Raw genomic sequence first — 24,074 nt, 5'->3', positions numbered from 1 at the left:
TGAGGCATTACAATGTACTCATCATGAAGAGTGTATTCATAGAAAGTGTAATGGAAATATTAAGATATTACTGAGTGGATATTATACATGTACTCCTAGTCATAAAAGAAGTGGACAAACAGAAAAATTATTAATTCAATCAAGGAACAGGAAAACCTCTATTGGATAATTTTATTTAACTTTTTTTCAAATCTCTTCATGAAAACAAACAACAAACAGAAGGAAAGTGTCTTAACCAGAATGTGATTTTACTGTCATGTGCAAAAAGTATCTAAGGCATGTTACACATATCTATAACATACTGCAGTTCAGGAATCAGCTGAATCCAACAGTTCACAATTTGGTAGAAAACCGTGCAAACAGTTTAGAAAATGTAGACTTTTAACAGCATCAAACTCAGCACCTTTAATGTTATTTTGCCTCCTTTTCATCATGACATTTAAGTGGCAGAAGTTTTTGTTGATCGTGTAACCTGACCAGGAAAAACTCTGGGCTCTAAATCCATGATGAATAATTTTGTTCTTCTTGGCTCAAGTGTGAAATACTGTTTTATAAGACAGTCCACGTCACCTTGTTTCCTAACACAAATAGCTACTGTCTATGACAACTAGAAACACGATGATGTAAGAATTGTCATAAGTCACATTATACAAGGGAACAATTGACAAAGCATATTGTTGACAACCTAAACATTTTCCTCTCTGGCTCCTATCACACACGCAAAACACTGAAACACACACGCACATATGCACACACAATTATTTGATTAATATATTCTAAAAGGTTCTACATCCAACACTGCAAATACATTTTGAATATCTTAAATATAATTCTCACTACTTCATTATTTTCATTGTGATAAAATCTATAGACTTTCTTTGAAAAACATCCCAGTCAAATGGAATCACTAAAAAGGCTTATAAATATGATCTCACTTGCTGAGATATTCCTTAGTAGACAGACACATAGGGGAAATTTACAGGACACAGATACATTTTAGCCCTGGACTAGAAAACTTCTCCGTTGACCATGCTTTTTTATTCCAAGACTCTGAGTAATCTGTGTCCGGGAAACTGGCTTGTAATGTGCTGCCTCAGGTACACTCTCATTAAAACAATGACACAATGTCTCATGTGGAATATACAAAATATAACTATAACATATATATAAATAACTGTTATCAGGCAGTGGTTTCTGAAATGAGTGAATGTTCCAGACGTGTAAACACCACGGATTAACTATCCTGTCATGAAACAACTGTACATATAGGGTAAAAAAAACAAAAAAACATAATTAAGGAAGGTCATTATTGTGCTATTGTACCCAAGGGTGAACCAAGATGGGAATAACACACAGGCAAGAAACAAACAACTTCCTATAACTTCAGTCCCATCATGCTTAGAGAACATTCTATTGTGATGCACAGTATACAACCAAATGGGAACACAATGAAAATGTTCCCATTATGTTCTGGGAATGTTTGATTTTTGTTACCCTCCTCCTCCTGTCAGGGCAGGCCAATCTTACAAGCCTTTCACATTATTTGCACAAAGGTTTTGATGCAGAAGTGTCGGAAAGTTCAAATGATGTGACCTGTGAGTGCAGCTCCATCAACCCCATAGCCTTGCGCATGCTTGTTGTTTAGTAATGCACAAGCCTACAATCTGGCAGGCCAATACGCATAAAGAATGTGAAAGGCCTATCAGAGCGGACTACGGACTGGACTAATCTTCACTACTCTTTTCTGAGCCTGTTCCCATGGCAATGGCCTCATAGCAGTGATCTACCGCAACGTGTTCTGGCGACTGGCCGATGGGGAGCTCGTAACCTTTGCTCGCTGAGCCCACGCATTTGCGAGTGCCAGGCTGGTAGAGCTGCATGGCCGGTCGGTCCTGTATGGAGAGGAGGCAGGAACACGGGAGAGAAAAGCGACACAATCTGGTTCACAACAACAACAACAAGCAAAATGGCTGCTAAACTATACGAGTTGTTTTCCTTGCCACACATTGAGCCTAGTTCTGGACAAAAAAAAGCTATTTCAATGGAGATTCTACATTGAGAGCGCTTTTAATCCAGGACGAGGCTTAATCGTTGTCCGGGAAATCATCCATTAGAGGGCTATTTACAGTAAGTGAATAACGTTAAGGACAGAAAGAAAATGAAACCTGTCTAATGGAAGTTTACTTTAAGATTCTGATATTGTCAGAGTTTTGTGCCTATTCTGTACTATTCTTTCAAGATCTAAAATTTTATCATTGAGAATGGGAGTGTCTATATTAATTTATTAATTAAACGACTTTGGGTAATTGAAAAGCTCTATATAAGTCCCATATAAACTCAACAAAAAAATAAACGTACTCTCACTGTCAACTGCGTTTATTTTCAGCAAACTTAACATGTGTAAATATTTGTATGAACATAAGATTCAACAACTGATACATAAACTGAACAATTTCACAGACATTTGACTAACAGAAATTGAATAATGTGCAAATTTAAAAGTAACAGTCAGTATTTGGTGTGTCCACCAACTGCATCAAGTACTGCAGTGCATCTCGTCCTCATGGACTGCACCAGATTTGCCAGTTCTTGCTGTGAGATGTTACCCCACTCTTCCACCAAGGCACCTGCAAGTTCCCAGACATTTCTGGGGGGGAATGGCCCTAGCCCTTATCCTCTGATCAAACAGGTCCCAGACATGCTCAATGGGATTGAGATCCGGGCTCTTCGCTGGCCATGGCAGAACACCGACATTACTGTCTTGGAGGGGAAAGGAAATCACGCACAGAACGAGCAGTATGGCTGGTAGCGTTGTCATGCTGGAGGGTCATGTCAGGATGAGCCTGCAGAAAGGGTACCACATGAGGGAGGAGGATGTCTTTCCTGTAACGCACAGAGTTGAGATTGCCTGCAATAACAACAAGCTCAGTCCGATGATGCTGTGACACACCGCCCCAGACCATGACGGACCCTCCACCTCGATCCGGCTCCAGAGTACAGGCCTCGGTGTAATGCTCATTCCTTCAACAATAAACGCGAATCCGACCATCACCCCTGGTGAGACTAAACCTTGACTCGTCAGTGAAGAACACTTTTTGCCAGTCCTGTCTGGTCCAGCGACGGTGGGTTTGCGCCCATAGACAACGTTGTTGCCGTGATGTCTGGCTTACAACAGGCCTACAAGCCCTCAGTCCAGCCTCTCTCAGCCTATTGCGGACAGTCTGAGCACTGATGGAGGGATTGTGCATTCCTGGTGTAACTCGGGCAGTTGTTGTTGCCATCCTGTACCTGTCCCGCAGGTGTGATGTTCGGATGTACCGATCCTGTGCAGGTGTTGTTACACAGTCTGCCACTGCGAGGACGATCAGCTGTCTGTCCTGTCTCCTTGTAGCACTGTCTTAGGCGTCTCACAGTACAGAAATTGCAATTTATTGCCCTGGCCACATCTGCAGTCCTCATGCCTCCTTGCAGCATACCTAAGGCACATTCATGCAGATGAGCAGGGAGCCTGGACATCTTTCGTTTGATGTTTTTCAGAGTCAGTAGAAAGGCCTCTTTAGTGTCCTAAGTTTTCATAACGGTGACCTTAATTGCCTACCGTCTGTAAGCTGCTATTGTCTTAACGACCGTTCCACAGGTGCATGTTCATTAATTGTTTATGGTTCACTGAACAAGCATGGGAAACAGTGTTTAAATCCTTTACAATGAAGATCTGTGAAGTTATTTGGATTTATCTTTGAAAGACAGGGTCCTGAAAAAGGGACATTTCCTTTTTTGCTGAGTTTATTATTATTAGAGGTTCAGCACCTAAGCTGGTGAAATCCTATTGTATTTGTTGCCGTTGATTATTAGGGGTTCAAGCAGTGAAGCTGGTGAAACCATTTTTGTATTTTCCCATCATTATTATTATACCAATTCTGCAAATTTGGTGGAAAAAAAACATATTCCCGTGAGATAATAAGGCCTATGAGGAAGTCTAGTTGCATGATGGTAAATGGCCATGGGCCACACCCGCTGATGCAATGCCATTAGCCACATGGTGGCGCTACAACAAGCGATTGAAAATGCAACCTTTAAAAGGTCACACCCCTCAGCTCATAATTCGGTACATTGGTCCCTCTCCTCACAAGGAACAAATTTGCCTCATGAACCCATAAGGTCCACCATAATGGATTTTCTGCCATTTTGAATTTTGTGAAAAACACTTAAATGACATCTACTCTGGAACCACTGGACAGATATATAGCATCTATGGATCAAGGTCTCTCAACACAATATGTTCCAGGTTAGCATCTCAAACCACATGGTCGCTACTGACCAATACACATTCATATTCTAAACACTGTCAAGACTCAAAATATGCAATCACTTTGAGATTGACACAGTGGTGCTATAATGGGGACATTTATATGTCTTGTTCTGTTTGCCTCAGAGTGATACAATTTGTCATTAAATGCTCAGGGATATGAATCTAAATAACCTGTAAAGTATGGTTCAATTCGGCAGCATGGTGGTACTGTTGGACAGGAAAAATTGAATATTGGAAATATTGAAGATGTGTATCCATAGATGCTATATAACAAATTTGGTGCCGATTACTCCAGTGATTCTGGAGAAGAAGATGTTTAATATTTTTTTTCTCCAAATTACATCAAAAGCATATTGTTAGATGCTGTACTAGCAGATGCCCCAACCCCCGGCCCCCACCGATCAGACCTGGGTTTAAAAAGTATTTTGTCTTTCTTTATCTGCTTTTAATTGAGCTTGCCTGGTGCAATAAATTACTCCCAAAAGTGCAAACCCTGACCCCCCCCCCCCTCGTCGCCCATGTAGATAGCCTAGCTGTACCTTAGCTGGTAGTGGAAAGGATAGCTGACTGTACCTTGTTTGGCAGAGCCCCTCCTATCTGGTGTGGCCCCTCTGACTGGGACGTCCCTCTGTCCTGATGGGCTAACACAGACTGACAGACACAAGCCTGGATCAATAGGAGTAACATGTAGATATGTAATGTTCTTATGTGTGGTGCATATGTACTGTAATTTTCACTGTTTTCAACACGATGTAGGATGACAGTACATACGATCAACTTATGCTGTAAATCATCTCGTGCACAATAAAGTTGTATTGAAATAAAAATGTCTCCACTGCAACAGTATAACACTGTCTTCACAGCTGACGAAACACAGACTTGGGTATACATGCTGCGTGACAAGCAGCTGGAAATGTGTTCAGTGGTTCCTCCTTTAAAAGTCGAGTCTTACTGTGGCACACCTTGTGTGCTGCCGCAGCATTCTGTGGCACTGCATTTAATTCTCAACCATTTTTTCTGTTATTGCAAGTTATTGTTAGTTTGACCACCAGAGGGCATCTTTGAGAAGCATTTGATCGTGTTCCGTATTGGCATTACCAGAGAATTTAAAACCTTTTTTGTAATAACATAGAATATGGGAATGATTTTAAGAAATTTGGCTTAATTAATTTGATTAATGTTATGGCGTTTCTATTCAGAGAAAAACGAAAAACAAAACCCTCAGGGTTTCCGTTAGGATGGAATGGAAAATACGGCTGGGAGTAGGCTCCCAACATGACGGTTGGGAGTAGGCTACAGGACTGGAGGATTCTAAATTGTTTGCCTTCCTTAGATTCCTCTTCTGACAACAGAACTTGACCAACTGCTCACCAGGCATAGCAAGGGCCGCCCGGACCGTTATGCTGTTCTGCTATTCCAAGGATGTGTAACCGAAGAGAGATACCACGAGTGGGCACAGAATGCATAGCCGCTGTAGTTCCAATATTTCTGTAAATCAGTGATATTTATTCCCATAGTAATTCATTATGGATCCATAACTAAATCAACATCTGTAATGAGTTCTCTAACTCCCCCTTGTGGTGGTCTGGAGCAATTAAGCTGTGACACTGGGTACCTCTAAGTCCCGCAGTGTAAGCTCACAACTTTTAAAGGAGAAACCACTGTATGGTGGGGTTATATTCTAAAAAAACAGAATGTATTACAAGAATGTAAAACAACCTTTGTTAACTTAAAAGTACTTAAAAGTCCAAACGAATCCAACCTTGCAACAATACTTTTTACAGTGTACGCACAGGAATAATTACACAGTAATAAAGGCACTGTAATATAAAACGTAACCTACTGTACATTACCAATGTTATTTCAATAAAAATTAACCACAAAAAGAACAACCTACCCCAACATCAGAACCTCTCTTTGCTCACCTTGTCGCTCACCTTGTTCCGGGTGCGGTCCTTCCTGCTAGCGCCAATGCCCTCCCTGTCCTCCTTACCCACCTTGTCACCCGTACTGGGGCAGTAGGAGTAGGAGCCGTGGTGGTGGCCATCTTTCTTGGCCCGGTCCTGGCAGTAGCCTTTGCCCCACTTGGTCTCCTCCTTGCGCCGTATAAACTTGTCAAACTCATAGTGGTGGCGCTGTCGTTTCCTCTCCTCGTCTCTTCCTCTGTGGTCTTTGTCTCTCTGCCTGCGGCCGTGTTCTCCCTTATCGCTCTCCATCTGACCCCTAGTGGCAGAAAAGGGAAGAACAGTTAGAATGGTTATCACACTGGAGGGTTGTGGTATCAGTTTAAGACCTTGGCCCTGAATAGAAACATTTGTTTTGTAAAGGTAAGGTTGTAGGTGGGTCATGGACAAAGTTGGCATCCCACTGTGAAAAGGAAGTTTCGCTCAAAGTAAAAGGCTCTCTCAACAAGTCCTTGATTTGGACGAAAAAAATTAATACGAGCACGTCGTGTATTTTCTGTGGGTTTTTTCCACCCCTTTTCTCTCCCCAATTTTGTGGTATCTAATTGGTAGTTGTTACAGTCCTGTCTCATCGCTGCAACTCCGTACGGACTCGGGAGAGGCGAAGGTCGAGAGCCATGCGTTCTCCGAAACACAACCCAACCAAGCCACACTGCTTCTTGACACAATGCCCATCCAGAAGCCAGCCGCACCAATGTGTCAGAGGAAACACCGTACACCTGGCCACCGTGTCAGCGTGCACTGCGCCCGGCCCGCCACAGGAGTCGCTAGTGGGCGATGAGACAAGGATATTCCTGCCGGCCAAACCCTCCCTAACCCGGCCGACGCTGGGCCAATTGTGCGCCGCCCCACGGGCCTCCCGGTCGGAGCCGGCTGCGACAGAGCCTGGACTCGAACCAGAGCCTGGACTCGAATCTCTAATGGCACCACTGCGCCACTCGGGAGGCCCATGTCTCAAGCCTTAAGGAAGGTGGAGAGATGACGAGAAACAAATTCTGTATACAGTTTTATCTGAATGATTTGAATGATTTTTGACCTGTCCCCAAATAAATATAATTGTTTCAGAGTTTGTTTTGATATTTCAACCTGTGTCTCCTGATCGCTTCTGGTGTGGGTGAACAAAATCAACGTGACCAGTTTGGTCAGCATGTAAGTTAGACATTAATTAAATGCTTACTTACAGACCCTTCCCAACAATTCAGAGAGAAAATAGAGAGAGAAAAATAGAAAAAAGATAAATAATAAAAAAGTACTAACATGTAATAATACACAATGAGTAATGATAACTTGGCTATATATATATATATATATGGGGTACCAGTACCGAGTCTATGTGCAGGGGCATAATAATATATTAATGAATCATTCGTATAGCATATATATATATTTTTTTTTATAGACCTACTAAAGTGAATCTAGGCGATCACCTGTTCGATAAGCAACCCTAAAAGACAGACAAAATCCGTCGGAGTTTACCCTAATCAATAAGTGGTTGCACAGATTTAGATAAAGCACTCAAGTTAAAATGAAGTGTCAAAATAACCACACACTGCTTTAAAAAAAAATGGCTGATCATTAGGCTATGGAAAGGTTGAATGCATGTGTTATTTTCTAATGGTTGTCAATTTCATCTTCATATAGCCTATATCAACGCTGTCTCTATATCTCCCACTTAAAACTTTCCTAATCAATTTTAATGATAGGCTTCATTGATTGAGCACTACTCTATAACGTAGACTAGTTTTTGATACCCAACAGAAATTATTTTGAAGTTAATGGAGAAATGTGATTTGCTTATGTGTCTGAGTAAGATGCACTGCAGGAGGCTTTGATTTATGGGTCCTTTTCAGTGGGTGGGCGGGTGGGTGCATGTGTAGGCTATGAGTTTGTTAATTCTTTATGTCCATTCACATAGTTTAATAAAATAGACCTAGCTTGTCTGGACTTCATCTCTTTAATCAGATAGAAAGAAAACTGTAGGTAGCAAGCATCATGACGGTCAGCATATTTTGTGTGAGAGAAATGACGACAAGTGCCAGTTGCGTTCCCTCTCTTATTAAATGTGCCACTGAATGAAACGTAGCCAATAATATCATATTGAGTCATGATCCATCCTATAGATGAATAGCCTATCCTAATATTTTCAGTCGTATATTGTTTTTCCAGTAGTGTATTATTTTTCTCATTACTGCATCCTCTCCAGCTACTATGAACAGCATATTAGTACTGAGAATGACCACAGCAGCATTGGTGATATTATACGAATTGTTTGGAAAAGTGGAAGGAAATATGCATCAGATTTTATGTGAATGGTTTAGTGCGTCAAAATCTGAATCTGTATTTTTGGTGAATTCGGATGAAAAGATTGCTATGCAGTTGGTGAGAAAAGGGCTTAAGGCATAGAAAACGTCCCACCACTAGCTAACTCCAATTTTGGTTTGTTATAACTGAGAGAAAAAAGAAAAGAAAAAAACTCAGTTATCTACATGAATAGTTCACTTAAAAAAGGTACTTACTTGTCCTTGGCTTCCTTGAACTTCATTTGTCCACTGGGTTTGTCCCACTTGGCCCTCTCCGTATCCCCACTGTCCCCTTTGTCCTTGAGTCTGTCAGAGTCCATGTCATCGTCCCGGTCACTCTTCTTTAGGAGCTGAGGCAAGCCCAAAACACACTTACTACCCAAAAACTACGAACACTTATTAGCAAAACACAGTAACGAACTATCTGTTCTTTCTTTAAGCCTTAAATGGCCAGTTGCTACATACATTTTTTGACTTATAAATGATATTTGATTCTTGAAAAATCCATTAAAAATGCCTCATGAGCTGAATTCAACTCTTCTACCCAATCAGAACCCAAAATACAGTTGAAGTCAGAAGTTTACATACACCTTAGACAAATACATTTAAACGCAGCTTCACAATTCCTGACATTTAAGTAGAAATTCCCTGTCTTACATCAGTTACGATCACCACTTTATTTTAAGAATGTGAAATGTCAGAATAATAGTAGAGAGAAGGATTTATTGCAGCTATTATTTCTTTCATCACATTCCCAGTGGGTCAGAAGTTTACATACACTCAATTAGTATTTGGTAGCATTGCCTTTAAATTGTTTAACTTGGGTCAAACGTTTCGGGGGGGCCTTCCACAAGCTTTTTGGCCCATTCCTCCTGACAGAGCTTGTGTGGCTGAGTCAGGTTTGTTCGCACACGCTTTTTCAGTTCTGCCCACAAATGTTCTATAGGATTGAGATCAGGGCTTTGTGATGGCCACTCCAATACCTTGACCGGGTTGTCCTTAAGCCATTTTGCCACAGCTTTGGAAGTATGCTTGGGGTCATTGTTGATTTGGAAGACCCATTTGCGACCAAGCTTTAACTTCCTGACTGCTGTCTTGAGATGTTGCTTCAATATATCCACATAATTATCCTCCCTCATGATGCCATCTATTTTGTGAAGTTCACCAGTCCCTCCTGCAGCAAAGCACCCCCACAACATGATGCTGCCACCTCCGTGCTTCACGGTCGGGATGGTGTTCTTCGGCTTGCAAGCCTCCCCCTTTTACTTCCAAACATAACGATGGTCATTATGGCCAAACAGTTCTATTTTTGTTTCATTAGACCAGAGGCATTTCTCCAAAAAGTATGAACTTTGTCCCCATGTGCAGTTGCAAACCGTAGTCTGCCTTTTCTATGGCGGTTTTGGAGCAGTGGCTTCTTCCTTGCTGAGCGGCCTTTCAGGTTAAGTTGATTTAGGACTCGTTTTACTGGGAATATAGATAGTTTTGTACCCGTTTCCTCCAGCATCTTCACAAGGTCCTTTGCTGCTGTTCTAGGATTGATATGCACTTTTCGCACCAGAGTACATTTATTTCTAGGAGACAGAACGCGTCTCCTTCCTGAGCGGTACGACGGCTGCGTGGTTCCATGGTGTTTATACTTTCGTACTATTGTTTGTACAGATGAACATGGTACCTTCAGGCATTTGGAAATTGCTCCCAAGGATGAACCAGACCTGTGGAGGTCTACAGTCTTTTTTCTGAGGTCTTGGCTGATTTATTTTGATTTTCCCATGATGTCAAGCAAAGTGGCACCGAGTTTGAATGTAGGCCTTGAAATAAATCCACAGGTACACCTCCAATTGGCTCAAATGACATCAATTAGCCTATCAGAAGCTTCTAAAGCCATTATATCATTTTCTGGAATTTTCCAAGCTGTTTAAAGGCACAGTCAATTTAGTGTATTTAAACTTCTGACCCACTGGAATTGTGATACAGTGAATTATAAGTGAAATAATCTGTCTGTAAACAATTGTTGGAAAAATTACTTGTGTTATGCACAAAGTAGATGTCCTAACTGACTTGCCAAAACTATAGTTTGTTAATTAACAAGAAATTTGTGGAGTGGTTGAAAAACAGGTCTCAATGACTCCAACCTAAGTGTATGTAAACTTCCGACTTCAACTGTATATGTTTGTTTTACTCCAATGTTTGTAAACAACGTAAATGTAAACAAACAGTATATAGAATCAAAATATGGCTAAAACTCACATTTTGGTCATCCTTAGAACTATAAATTTGAGAGTGATTACATTTCTCCAGCCCCATCCCACAGTTTTTTACCGAAACCGGCTGGGAGGGCGATTTGTTATTATTTTTACTGCTGATTGCAGCTTTAACTCTAGGTCCCAAGTTTACTAACTAACTAATACTTAAAACGAACAAAACCCAGCACACAAAGGGCTTCCTAAACTCTTGAATTTAGTGAATGTGCATATACTACTCAAAATGAACTAGTGACCACCTTTATCTTGATCTCCTTCTCCGACAGCTTCTTCAGTTTATCCGCCTCCTTGCGTTTGCGTCTCTCCTCCTCCCTCCGCTTCCTTTTCTCCTCCTCCCTCTGGCGTTTCTTCTCCATCTCCCTGCGTCGACGCTCCTCTCTCTTTTCCTCTCTTATCCTCTGCAGAAAAATGGCATCTCATAGTGAGAGTTAATCTACAGTGGTTCCTAAATTAAAAGTTTTGAGTTTATGCTGTAGAGCACGGAGGTAGATTGTGGTATAGTGTGGTACTTTGCATCACTGCAAGGGGGAGCTAGAACACTGATTATGCATTTGGGTTCGGAGTAAAGCGCTGGTACCCAGGTGCTAATGTGTCTCTCTTCTCACTGAATGATGTGCATTGATGAATGGGTGATAGAAACTGATAATTGCGTCTTGAAAGACAAACAAAAAATGTAATGTTATATTCCATTATAGTCTTAAAATATATATGTGTTGACTCCTAAATTAATAAATTGATGGTGCAGCCATATAGCCTCGGCTACTAAGCAGGGGTAAATAAAACATGCTATTCTGTTATTTTGAAATACATTGTCATAGTATCATATCAATAGACCCTTGACGCCGAGTTGATTTCTATTTTTAGACTTGTATCAAACAGGTGAACAATCTTTTTTACCATTTGGAACAGTGTAAACAAAAATAATTTATAAAGAATGTTTTATCTGTTCTAAGATGAAAAACATTTGCGTTTATTCGTGAATGCAATTCCTTTAGCCAACATGTTGCGGTTTATTTATTGTTTACTTAGTCAAGGCTCCCTTTGATTTGATGAATTAAGGTCACTAATTAGTAAAGAATTCCCCTCACATGGTTGTCTAGGTCTTATTTGAAAGGAAAAACCCCAAACCTGCCGACACTAGGCCCTCCATGGAATGAGTTTAACACCCCTGATCTACAGTATTTGTTCATCAACATCTTAATGTCAATAAAATAATGATTAAAAAAAAGTATGTTTTAAAATGCAGATGTTTATTTCAACTGCATTTGAACTCAATTTAAGTTGCACTTCCACTCCATGACCATGGGTAATATGTTGCCGAGATGATCAATGTATTTACTGCATTGTTGTATTGTAAGTTTCTCGAGCCAAAACGTCTTCTTGAGCCAAAACGCTTGTAGGCTTGGTAGAATTATGGATGAATGTTTTCAGTTGATAAAAAGTTAGAGTTAGATATACTGTAGGCCTATCCAGCTGTAGGTGACACTTTACCCTTTGGAACCACACAATTACCAGGTGAAGAGTAGGCCGTTTGCCTGCCTCAACGGCGAGTGTGGCCTCTTTGAAGCGATAGAGGAAATCAACAACATCCCTCTTTCACAATAGCTGTTATCTGCAGTTTTGTGCTGGGAACTGTCCCACTCTGTGATCAATAGCTCCCTCTCCACAAGCACCCACTCTTTGTTTATATTAATGGACTGTAGGCACAAGTATCCTTTTTTTCCCTCTCTCTCGCTCAACTCCAGGACCACCCGCCAACTGATTTTTGGGCTGATGAGATAGCTCTTTAATTTTATTCATGGTAATTCACAACGAAGCTGTATTTTTGCAAACCTCTATAGTGTGAGAGGAGAGACTCTGACAGAAACATTCACACCACCAATAACTCGGCAAGGTGTTAAAACCCCAATTTGTGACACAGTTTAGGCTACCGCTAAATTCTGCGGTCAGTCATCTGAGCGAGGATAGGAGCGAGCGAAGTGTGCCTATTGATTTTGACCTTCTGAATGAATAGATTTATGGAATGTTACCGAATAGATAACAATAGAAATAAACATCTGGTGGCATCTCGATTTACAGAATATCCCTCCCTCATTTACACAACAAATATACAAAAGTATCCCAATTAGCGGGAGAGATAGGGGCATCTTGTCACATAGTGCTGAAGTTTATAATGGCTGTCAGTCAAAACCCATACAGTGCTGTGAATAAGAGAACCTTCTACAACTAAAATTATCGTAAATAAAGGCCAGGATATAATGGAACGAGTCACATATGAATAGAAACAATCAGATTTCGGCCTATAACCATCCAAATATTTCATTCTTCCTATAAGTCTACAAAGAAAAAAAAAAAAAATATATATATATATATATATATATATATATATATATAAATAAAATTCAATTATAATCATGAAGTGTATTCACCAATTGGATGTCATGGTGATCTTAAAAGGAGCATTTAACGGCAAGCACTGTAAAAGGTGCTGCATGGTCAATCCGACATCTGCATTGGCCACACAGCATTTACTGTGATGTGGCCTCTGCAGAAGTTAGAGCAAACATACTTTTGGAAGTTTTGGTATTTATTAGGATCCCCATTAGCTGCTGCAAAAGCATCAGCTAGTCTTCCTGAGTTCCACATGAAACATAACATAATACAGAACATTATTAATTGTCAAGGAAGTGAGTTTGTACAGGACCTCCCACCCTCACCTACCGTCAACCAATTACAGTGCCTTGCGAAAGTATTCGGCCCCCTTGAACTTTGCGACCTTTTGCCACATTTCAGGCTTCAAACATAAAGATAGAAAACTGTATTTTTTTGTGAAGAATCAACAACAAGTGGGACACAATCATGAAGTGGAACAACATTTATTGGATATTTCAAACTTTTTTAACAAATCAAAAACTGAAAAATTGGGCGTGCAAAATTATTCAGCCCCTTTACTTTCAGTGCAGCAAACTCTCTCCAGAAGTTCAGTGAGGATCTCTGAATGATCCAATGTTGACCTAAATGACTAATGATGATAAATACAATCCACCTGTGTGTAATCAAGTCTCCGTATAAATGCACCTGCACTGTGATAGTCTCAGAGGTCCGTTAAAAGCGCAGAGAGCATCATGAAGAACAAGGAACACACCAGGCAGGTCCGAGATACTGTTGTGAAGAAGTTTAAAGCCGGATTTGGATACAAAAAGATTTCCCAAGCTTTAAACATCCCAATGAGCACTGTGCAAGCGATAATATTGAAATGGAAGGAGTATCAGACCACTGCAAATCTACCAAGACCTGGCCGTCCCTCTAAACGTTCAGCTCATACAAGGAGAAGACTGATCAGAGATGCAGCCAAGAGGCCCATGATCACTCTGGATGAACTGCAGAGATCTACAGCTGAGGTGGGAGACTCTGTCCATAGGACAACAATCAGTCGTATATTGCACAAATCTGGCCTTTATGGAAGACTGGCTAGAAGAAAGACATTTCTTAAAGATATCCATAAAAAGTGTCGTTTAAAGTTTGCCACAAGCCACCTGGGAGACACACCAAACATGTGGAAGAAGGTGCTCTGGTCAGATGAAACCAAAATTGAACTTTTTGGCAACAATGCAAAACGTTATGTTTGGCGTAAAAGCAACACAGCTGAACACACCATCCCCACTGTCAAACATGGTGGTGGCAGCATCATGGTTTGGGCCTGCTTTTCTTCAGCAGGGACAGGGAAGATGGTTAAAATTGATGGGAAGATGGATGGAGCCAAATACAGGACCATTCTGGAAGAAAACCTGATGGAGTCTGCAAAAGACCTGAGACTGGGACAGAGATTTGTCTTCCAACAAGACAATGATCCAAAACATAAAGCAAAATCTACAATGGAATGGTTCAATAATAAACATATCCAGGTGTTAGAATGGCCAAGTCAAAGTCCAGACCTGAATCCAATTGAGAATCTGTGGAAAGAACTGAAAACTGCTGTTCACAAATGCTCTCCATCCAACCTCACTGAGCTCGAGCTGTTTTGCAAGGAAGAATGGGAAAACATTTCAGTCTCTCGATGTGCAAAACTGATAGACATACCCCAAGCGACTTACAGCTGTAATCGCAGCAAAAGGTGGCGCTACAAAGTATTAACTTAAGGGGGCTGAATAATTTTGCACGCCCAATTTTTCAGTTTTTGATTTGTTAAAGTTTGAAATATCCAATAAATGTCATTCCACTTCATGATTGTGTCCCACTTGTTGTTGATTCTTCACAAAAAAATACAGTTTTATATCTTTATGTTTGAAGCCTGAAATGTGGCAAAAGGTCGCAAAGTTCAAGGGGGCCGAATACTTTCGCAAGGCACTGTATGTCAATGCGGAGCTATACAGAGCCCTCCGTATTGTTACAAAATTTGAGAGGTGCACAGCCATGTGGTACGGAGCTCAATTTGGCCTCTCTATGACTCCGGAGACTCCGTAATTGCGTCACACCATCCATACGGCGGCTTCGACCACATTTTCAGATCAAGCATAATTTGGCTTTACCGTGGTATAACGCAACTTTTAATTGAGGAACCACTGTATGTCTGGATAAGAGTCCACAATGGACAACTATAAACACATTATTTTTCACTGTTACATTGCTCTTACCTGCTTCTCAAGTTTCTTATTCTTGATGTACTCCAGAAGAGGTGTTGTTCTTTTGGCTGAAATTAAATCACATATAATGCAAAGTCAGATTTGATTGAATGCCTGACTCATTGGTTGACTGATTGATCCTAGTACCTATGAGTTCCCTTGTCTTGGCCTCTATCTCTCCCAGCAGGGTTTCAGGGTTGGCCATTGACTTCTCCTCATCACAGGAGTAGTTCTCCAGAAACCGACAGTACTCTGGGTCTGCGAGGGGAGAAGGATTAGGATGAGTCAAGAAGAGGGATGAGGTCCATCAGTCACATTGTTACCAAGGATGTGGTGGTAAAGAATAAGGGGGGTAAAATATAGGGTTAAAGCATCAGATGACAGGAGGTGATGTTATCAAAGCTAAATACGCTAATTTGGTGTAATAGGTGTGTATCTCTATTCAGAAAATAGAAAGGTTTGTTATCTGCATTTATGTGCGTTTATCCTTCACTACATCCCAGATTTTTTTTATTTGCGTTATTTATCAGATGCTGGATAAATGCATAAAGTACAATGAGGGGGCTGAAACCCCATATACTATAAATGTAAAGGGTAGCATGGGTTCCAATCTGTGTTTGCCAGTCCCGACATGTTTTGACATTGAATGCAGAAACAATCAGGCATCCAGGCTATATGTCTGAATAGTTTCTAAAAAAGTCACAGGTCCAGCACCCACCTTCTTCAATGCTTCCGGCTTTGGCATCTTTCTTTTTGAGTTTCTTCTTGGATACTTTCTGAAAGGGTGCAAACTCTACCACAGCTGGGTACTCCTGGCCTGAGCAAATATTGACATGGAGACAGATCATCATTAGACAACACCTGACACAATGATCAAACCATTACCATGGCATCTGGGGTTGTGAAAACCTCCTGTCTCATGACAGATTTAGAGCCTACACACACACAATAAAACACCACAAAAAAAAGAAGCATCACAAGAAAACACTGAACGTTGACCATTGAGGATGTGTTTAATTGCATTATATATATCCAGCAGCACTATACTTCTACCCACTATTTACAGTGCCTTCAGAAAGTATTCAGACCGCTTGACTTTTTCCACAATTTGTTAAATTACAGCCTTATTCTAAAATTGATAAAATAGTTTTCCCCCTCTCAATCTACACACAAAACCTCATAATGACAAAGTAAAACCAGGTTTAGAAATGTTTGCCAATTTGTAAAACAAAAAAACTGAAATATCACATTTACATAAGTATTCAGACCCTTTACTCAGCACTTTATTGAAGCACGTTTGGCAGTGATTACAGCCTTGAGTCTTCTTGGGTATGACACTATAAGCTTGGCACACCTGTATTTGGAGAGTTTCTCCCATTCTTCTCCGCAGAACCTCTCAAGCTCTGTCAGGTTGGCTGGGGAGTGTTGCTGCACAGCTATTTTCAGGTCTCTCCAGAGATGTTCGATCGGGTTCAAGTCCGGGCTCTGGCTGGGCCACTCAAGGACATTCAGAGACTTGTCCCGAAGCCACTCCTGCCTTGTCTTGGCTGTTTACTTAGGGGCGTTGAACCTTCGCCCCAGTCTGATGACATGAGCGCTCTGGAGCAGGTTTTCATCAAGGATCTCTGTACTCTGCTCTGTTCATCTTTGCCTCGATCCTGACTTGTCTCCCAGTCCCTGTCGCTGAAAAACATCCCCACAGCATGATGCTGCCACCGCCATGCTTCACCATAGGGATGGTGCCAGGTTTCCTCCAGACATAATGCTTGGCAATCAGGCCAAAGAGTTCAAGTTTGGTTTCATCAGACCAGAGAATCTTGTTTCTCATGGTCTGAGAGTCTTTAGGTGCTTTTTTTTTCCAAGTGGGCTGTCATGTGCCTTTTACTGAGGTTTGGCTTCTGTCTGGCCACTCTACCATAAAGGCCTGATTTGTGGAGTGCTGCAGAGATTGCTGTCCTTCTGGAAGGTTCTCCCATCTCCACAGATGAACTCGAGAGCTCTGTCATCGGGTTCTTGTACACCTTGACCAAGGCCCTTCTCCCCCGAATGCTCAGTTTGGGGCAGCCAGTCCTGGTGGTTCCAAACGTCTTCCTTTTAAGAATGTTGGAGGCCACTGTGTTCTTGGGGACCTTCAATGCTGCAGAAATGTTTTGGTACCATTTCTCAGATCTGTGCCTCGACACAATCCTATCTCGGAGCTCTACGAACAATTCCTTCGACCTCATGGCTTGGTTTTTTCTCTGACATGCACTGTCAACTGTGGGACCTTACATAGACAGGTGTGTGCCTTTTTCAAATCATGTCCAATCAATTGAATTTACCACAGGTGGAGTACAATAAAGTCATAGAAACATCTAAAGGATGATGAAAGGAAACATGATTGACCTGAGTTCAATTTCGAGTCTTACAGCGAATGGTCTGAATAATCTAAATAAGGTATCAGCAAAACATTCTAAAAACCTGTTTTCACTTTGTCGTTATTGTGCGTAGATTGCTGAGGAATTATTTGTATGTAATACATTTTAGAATAAGGCTGTAAACATAACTAAATGTGGAAAAGTCAAGGGTTCCGAATACTTTCCAAAGGCACTGTATTTCTACCTACAGGACTATCTGCTCAAAAACATTGTGTAAACACTAACTACTAAGCACTAAGACATTGGTAATAGGAAATATTTAGGATAGGTTTCCCAGACATAGATTAAGCCTATTCCTGCACTAAAAAGCAAGATTGATGGAGAATCTCCAGAATAGGAAGAAGAGTGGCAGGCCCCGGTGCACAACTGAGCAAAAGGACAAGTATATTAGAGTGTCTAGTTTGAGAAACAGACGCCTCACAAGTCCTCAACTGGCAGCTTCATTAAATAGTACCCGCAAAACACCAGTCTCAACGTCAACAGTGGAGAGGCGTCCCCCGGGATGCTGGCCTTCTAGGCAGAGTTACTCTGTCCAGTGTCTGTGTTCTTTTGCCCATCTTAACCTTTTCTTTTTATTGGCCAATCTGAGATATGGCTTTTTCTTTGCAACTCTGCCTAAAAGGCCAGCATCCCGGAGTCACCATTTCTCAGAACAAGAATAGAATGACAAGTTTCAATAGAAAGGTCTTTGTTTCTGGACATTTTGAGCCTGTAATCGAACCCACAAATGCTGATGCTCCAGATACTCAACTAGTCTAAAGAAAGACAGTTTTATTGCTTCTTTAAATCAGGACACAATTTTTCAGCTTTGCTAACATAATTGCAAAAGGGTTTTCTAATGATCAATTAGCCTTTTAAAATTATAAACTTGGATTAGCTAACACAACGTGCCATTGGAACACAGGAGTGAAGGTTGCTGATAACGGGCCTCTGTAAGCCTATGTAGATTTTCAGCTACAATAGTAATTTACAACATTCATAATGTCTACACTGTATTTCTGATCAAATTGTTGTTATTTTAATGGGCAAAAATGTTTTGCTTTTCTTTCATAAACAAGGACATTTCTAAGTGACCCCAAACTTTTGAATGGTAGTGTACATAAAAAAATATACCTTTGTTATCAATGAAAACATAGCCATCAAAGCGGTCTCTGAAGAGCAGGATGTCCTCTGGGTTTTTGAAGTTGATGTAAGCTCTGGAGAACAAGTGTGGGTAGAGGCTGCATGGAATTAACAGGTTGTTTTAGAAAGCCATTCCATCAAGAGCAGCCCATCTAAAATGTGGAGTTAAAAGAGTGATGATGACATTATCTGATACACCCTGATTTTAGGTGGTAACCTAATGATTAGATTACTGTGCTAGTGTTTTAGCTTTGTTTTGGCAAGATCATTTAGAATTAATTCATTCAGGCTGAATCGGCATTAACAGCAAAGGCGGTATGGACTTCACAAACCAAGGTTTGGTGAAGCCAATTGTTTAATATCTGTGGGTAATGTCAATATCATGATGTTGGCATCACCCGATGCAGATCTGAGAAAAACAATGATCTGTGCAGGCACCCTGTCCCAACACATGGAGTATCCTACTAAATATTCACCTTTGATCTGCAGGGAAGAACTCAAAGTAGTCAAAGGATGGAAGAGGACTGAGCTGTTCTTCCAGCTGGTCCTTGGACAGGTTGGGTGGAAGTCGCCTTATTACTACCTGGAACCGAGAAGGACATACATGCACAAACACAAAATAGTGGGTTGAAATTACACTAGAATTGGCAAGACACCAAAGACATTCATGGTCACGTTAATAGTTGGATGGAATTTACTCTTAATCAATGAATTTGTACTGTGTGTCTTGGTTGTTTGATTACATACACTTCAACTACGACAGACAAAATGAGGGAAAAAAATCCAGAAAAATCACATTGTAGGATTTTTTATGAATTTATTTGCAAATTATGGTGGAAAATAAGTATTTGGTCAATAACAAAAGTATCTCAATACTTTGTTATATACCCTTTGTTGGCAATGACAGAGGTCAAATGTTTTCTCTAAGTCTTCACAAGGTTTTCACACACTGTTGCTGGTATTTTGGCCCATTCCTCCATGCAGATCTCCTCTAGAGCAGTGATGTTCTGGGGCTGTTGCTGGGCAACACGGACTTTCAACTCCCTCCAAAGATATTCAATGGGGTTGAGATCTGGAGACTGGCTAGGCCACTCCAGGACCTTGAAATGCTTCTTACGAAGCCACTCCTTCGTTGCCCGGGTGGTGTGTTTGGGATCATTGTCATGCTGAAAGACCCAGCCACGTTTCATCTTCAATGCCCTTGCTGATGGAAGGAGGTTTTCACTCAAAATCTCACGATACATGGCCCCATTCATTCTTTACACGGATCAGTCGTCCTGGTCCCTTTGCAGAAAAACAGCCCCAAAGCATGATGTTTCCACCCCCATGCTTCACAGTAGGTATGGTGTTCTTTGGATGCAACTCAGAATTCTTTGTCCTCCAAACGCGACGAGTTGAGTTTTTACCAAAAAGTTATATTTTGGTTTCATCTGACCATATGACATTCTCCCAATCTTCTTCTGGATCATCCAAATGCTCTTTAGCAAACTTCAGACGGGCCTGGACATGTACTGGCTTAAGCAGGGAGACACGTCTGGCACTGCAGGATTTGAGTCCCTGGCGGCATAGCGTGTTACTGATGGTAGGCTTTGTTACTTTGGTCCCAGCTCTCTGCAGGTCATTCACTAGGTCCCCCGTGTGCTTCTTGGATTTTTGCTCACCGTTCTTGTGATCATTTTGACCACACGGGGTGAGATCTTGCGTGGAGCCCCAGATCGAGGGAGATTATCAGTGGTCTTGTATGTCTTCCATTTCCTAATAATTGCTCCCACAGTTGATTTCTTCAAACCAAGCTGCTTACCTATTGCAGATTCAGTCTTCCCAGCCTGGTGCAGGTCTACAATTTTGTTTCTGGTGTCCTTTGACAGCTCCTTGGTCTTGGCCATAGTGGAGTTTGGAGTGTGACTATTTGAGGTTGTGGACAGGTGTCTTTTCTACTGACAACAAGTTCAAACAGGTGCCATTAATACAGGCAACGACTGGAGGACAGAGGAGCCTCTTAAAGAAGAAGTTACAGGTCTGTGAGAGCCAGAAATCTTGCTTGTTTGTAGGTGACCAAATACTTGGTAATAATTTGCAAATAAATTCATTAAAAAATCCTACAATGTGATTTTCTGGATTTTTTTTCTCATTTTGTCTGTCATAGTTGAAGTGTACCTATGATGAAAATTACAGGCCTCTCATATTTTTAAGTGGGAGAACTTGCACAATTGGTGGCTGACTAAATACTTTTTTGCCCCACTGTATGTTCATTGAATTGAGCAATGTGATGTAGGCATTCTTTGGGGCAGAAGTGCACCACCTATACCTTTGCAACTTTATCAACATAGCATAAGCTACATGCATACGATAGTACAGCAAACATACACATTACTTTGTTCAAACATAGGCCTACTACATCAGATACACTATATATACAAAAGTATGTGGACACCTCTTCAAATTAGTAGAATCGGTTATTTCGGATGGTTCCGACCTAGAATATGTGGACATCTATAAGTACCTAGGTGTCTGGCTAGACTGTAAACTCTCCTTCCAGACTCATATCAAACATCTCCAATCTAAAATCAAATCTAGAGTCGGCTTTCTATTCCGCAACAAAGCCTCCTTCACTCACGCCGCCTAGTAAAACTGACTATCCTACCGATCCTCGACTTCGGCGATGTCATCTACAAAATAGCTTCCAATACTCTACTCAGCAAACTGGATGCAGTTTATCACAGTGCCATCCGTTTTGTTACTAAAGCACCTTATACCACCCACCATTACGACCTGTATGCTCTAGTCGGCTGGCCCTCGCTACATATTCGTCGCCAGGTCATGTATAAGTCCATGTAAAGCTCCGCCTTATCTCAGTTCACTGGTCACGATGGCAACACCCACCCGTAGCACGCGCTCCAGCAGGTGTCTCTCATTGATCAGCCCTAAAGCCAACACCTCATTTGGCCGCCTTTCCTTCCAGTTCTCTGCTGCCTGTGACTGGAACGAATTGCAAAAATCGCTGAAGTTGGAGACTTTTATCTCCCTTACCAACTTTAAACATCTGCTATCTGAGCAGCTAACCGATCGCTGCAGCTGTACATAGTCCATCGGTAAATAGCCCACCCAATTTACCTACCTAATCCCCACACTGTTTTTATTTATTTACTTTTCTGCTCTTTTGCACAACAGTATCTCTACCTGCACATGACCATCTGATCATTTATCAATCCAGTGTTAATCTGCTAAATTGTAATTATTCGCCTACCTCCTCATGCCTTTTGCACACAATGTATATAGACACTTTTTTTCTTTTTTTTTCTACTGTGTTATTGACTTGTTTATTGTTTACTCCATGTGTAACTCTGTGTTGTTGTCTGTTCACACTGCTATGCTTTAACTTGGCCAGGTCGCAGTTGTAAATGAGAACTTGTTCTCAACTAGCCTACCTGGTTAAATAAAGGTGAAATAAAAAATAAAATAAATTTCAGCCACACTCGTTGCTGACAGGTGTATAAAATCAAGCACACAGCCATGCAATCTCCATAGACAAACATTGGCAGGATTATGGCCTTACTAAAGAGCTCAGTGACTTTCAACGTGGCACTGTCATCAGATGGCACCTTTTCAGTAAATCAGTCATATTTCTGCCCTGGAAATGCGTTCTATGGAGTGATGAACCACGCTTCACCATCTGGCAGTCCGATGGACGAATATGGGTTTGGCAGATACCAGGAGAACGCTACCTGCCCGAACGCATAGTGCCAACTGTAAAGTCTGGTGGAGGAGGAAAAATGGTCTGAGGCTGTATTTCATGGTTGGGCTAGGCCCCTTACTTCCAGTTACCTTCTAGATGATTCTGTGCTTCAACTTTGTGGCAACAGTTTGTGGAGGGCCCTTTCCTGGTTCAGCATGCTACCATGCACAAAGTGAGGTCCATACAGATATGTGTCGAGATTGGCGAGGAAGAACTTGACTGGCCTGCACAGAGCCCTGACCTCAACCACATCAAACACTTTTGTGATTAAATTGGTAAGCCGACTGCGAGCCAGGCCTAATCGCCCAACATCAGTGCCCGACCTCACTAATGCTCGTGGCTAAATGGAAGCAAGTCCCCACAGCAATGTTCCAACATCTAGTGGAAAGCCTTTCCAGGAGAGTGGAGGCAGTTATAGCAGCAAAGGGGGAGGAACAACTCAATTTGAATGATTTTGGAAAGAACTGTTCAACAGCAGGTGTCAACATACTTTTGGTCATGTAGTGTATGTTGTTGTTGACATATTGCATGCACCTAATGCAGATCGGTAGAAAATTTGGTAGGCGCATGGCGATGCAGTACAGAGAGCTCAATTCGGCCTCTGCGTGCCTTCCAGAGGCTCCGTAAATGCGTCACAGAGGAGAACCGACAACATTTTCGGATCAAGCATAAATTGTATCTTAGCATACCTCTCGCGTTCGCTGCCTGTGTTGCCGATTATGTTGCCTCGTCCATATCTGCGGCCGACTGTAATAACAAACACGCCATCACAGCGCTCTGCCTACCTTAGTAAATACCTCCTTCTTCTCTTCTTTCTGCTTTGAGTTGACAAAGACGGCGTCCTGTTCCCTCGGAATGTCTCTAAATTGTATCTCGACGACAATTTTCGCCCTGCCTCCGGGCATTTGGTCATTTTCAGACCTCATCTCTCTCCATCCCTCTTCCTCTCCTGTGGAAGTCACTATGTCCCCTCGCGAGAGTTCTAAACCAAGTACCGCGATTATTCAATGCCTCAGCGACGACGCTGTCCGCAAGAGCTTGTGCTGCTGTGTTGTTTATGTCGTGCGCACTTCTCATTTATCAGTTTGAGAAAATATCTATAAAAAAAATACGTTGTTAATATACAATAAGTGCGACTTCTATAGTTGATTGATTTTTTTTGTATTCACATGTTATAAACAGTCTTTACAGGTCTGAGCTGCGAATAGGACAATATTATGTTAGTAGGCTGGGATGTGTGAGGAAGTAGGTCTACTGCATCTTAATAAGATGTTTTAAGAAATACTGTGTTCATTCCCGGGAGATTATTGGCAATAAACGACAACATCAGTGAGGGAAAT

At 41.4% G+C, this 24,074-nt stretch overlaps 1 protein-coding gene across 7 annotated transcripts; it reads right to left on the bottom strand.

Moving 5' to 3' along the window:
* Positions 1 to 156: 156 nt before the first annotated feature.
* Positions 157 to 23,784, bottom strand: LOC110519965 (regulator of nonsense transcripts 3A). Of its 7 annotated transcripts, none has more exons than XM_021596885.3 (11): positions 23,520 to 23,784; positions 19,475 to 19,581; positions 18,990 to 19,096; positions 16,178 to 16,276; positions 15,607 to 15,717; positions 15,472 to 15,527; positions 11,077 to 11,235; positions 8,790 to 8,923; positions 6,235 to 6,532; positions 4,883 to 4,975; positions 157 to 1,892 (listed from the first exon to the last, which is right to left on the bottom strand). In XM_021596885.3, exons 1-11 carry the CDS (start codon positions 23,658 to 23,660, stop codon positions 1,725 to 1,727), a joined length of 1,473 nt encoding a protein of 490 aa, XP_021452560.1. In that variant the 5' UTR covers positions 23,661 to 23,784; the 3' UTR covers positions 157 to 1,724. The 7 variants fall into 7 exon arrangements, with proteins under 7 accessions (XP_021452560.1, XP_021452561.1, XP_090085635.1 ...); XM_021596886.3 differs by having other exon boundaries at positions 4,883 to 4,960; XM_090229509.1 differs by having other exon boundaries at positions 4,883 to 4,960; positions 6,247 to 6,532.
* Between the last annotated feature and the right edge of the window lie 290 nt (positions 23,785 to 24,074).

This window comes from Oncorhynchus mykiss, chromosome 3 (genome assembly GCF_057628025.1).
Source record: "Oncorhynchus mykiss isolate SJ-2025 chromosome 3, ASM5762802v1, whole genome shotgun sequence".
Classification (NCBI taxonomy): domain Eukaryota; kingdom Metazoa; phylum Chordata; class Actinopteri; order Salmoniformes; family Salmonidae; genus Oncorhynchus; species Oncorhynchus mykiss.
This window is presented reverse-complemented; position numbering and strand designations above follow the sequence as displayed.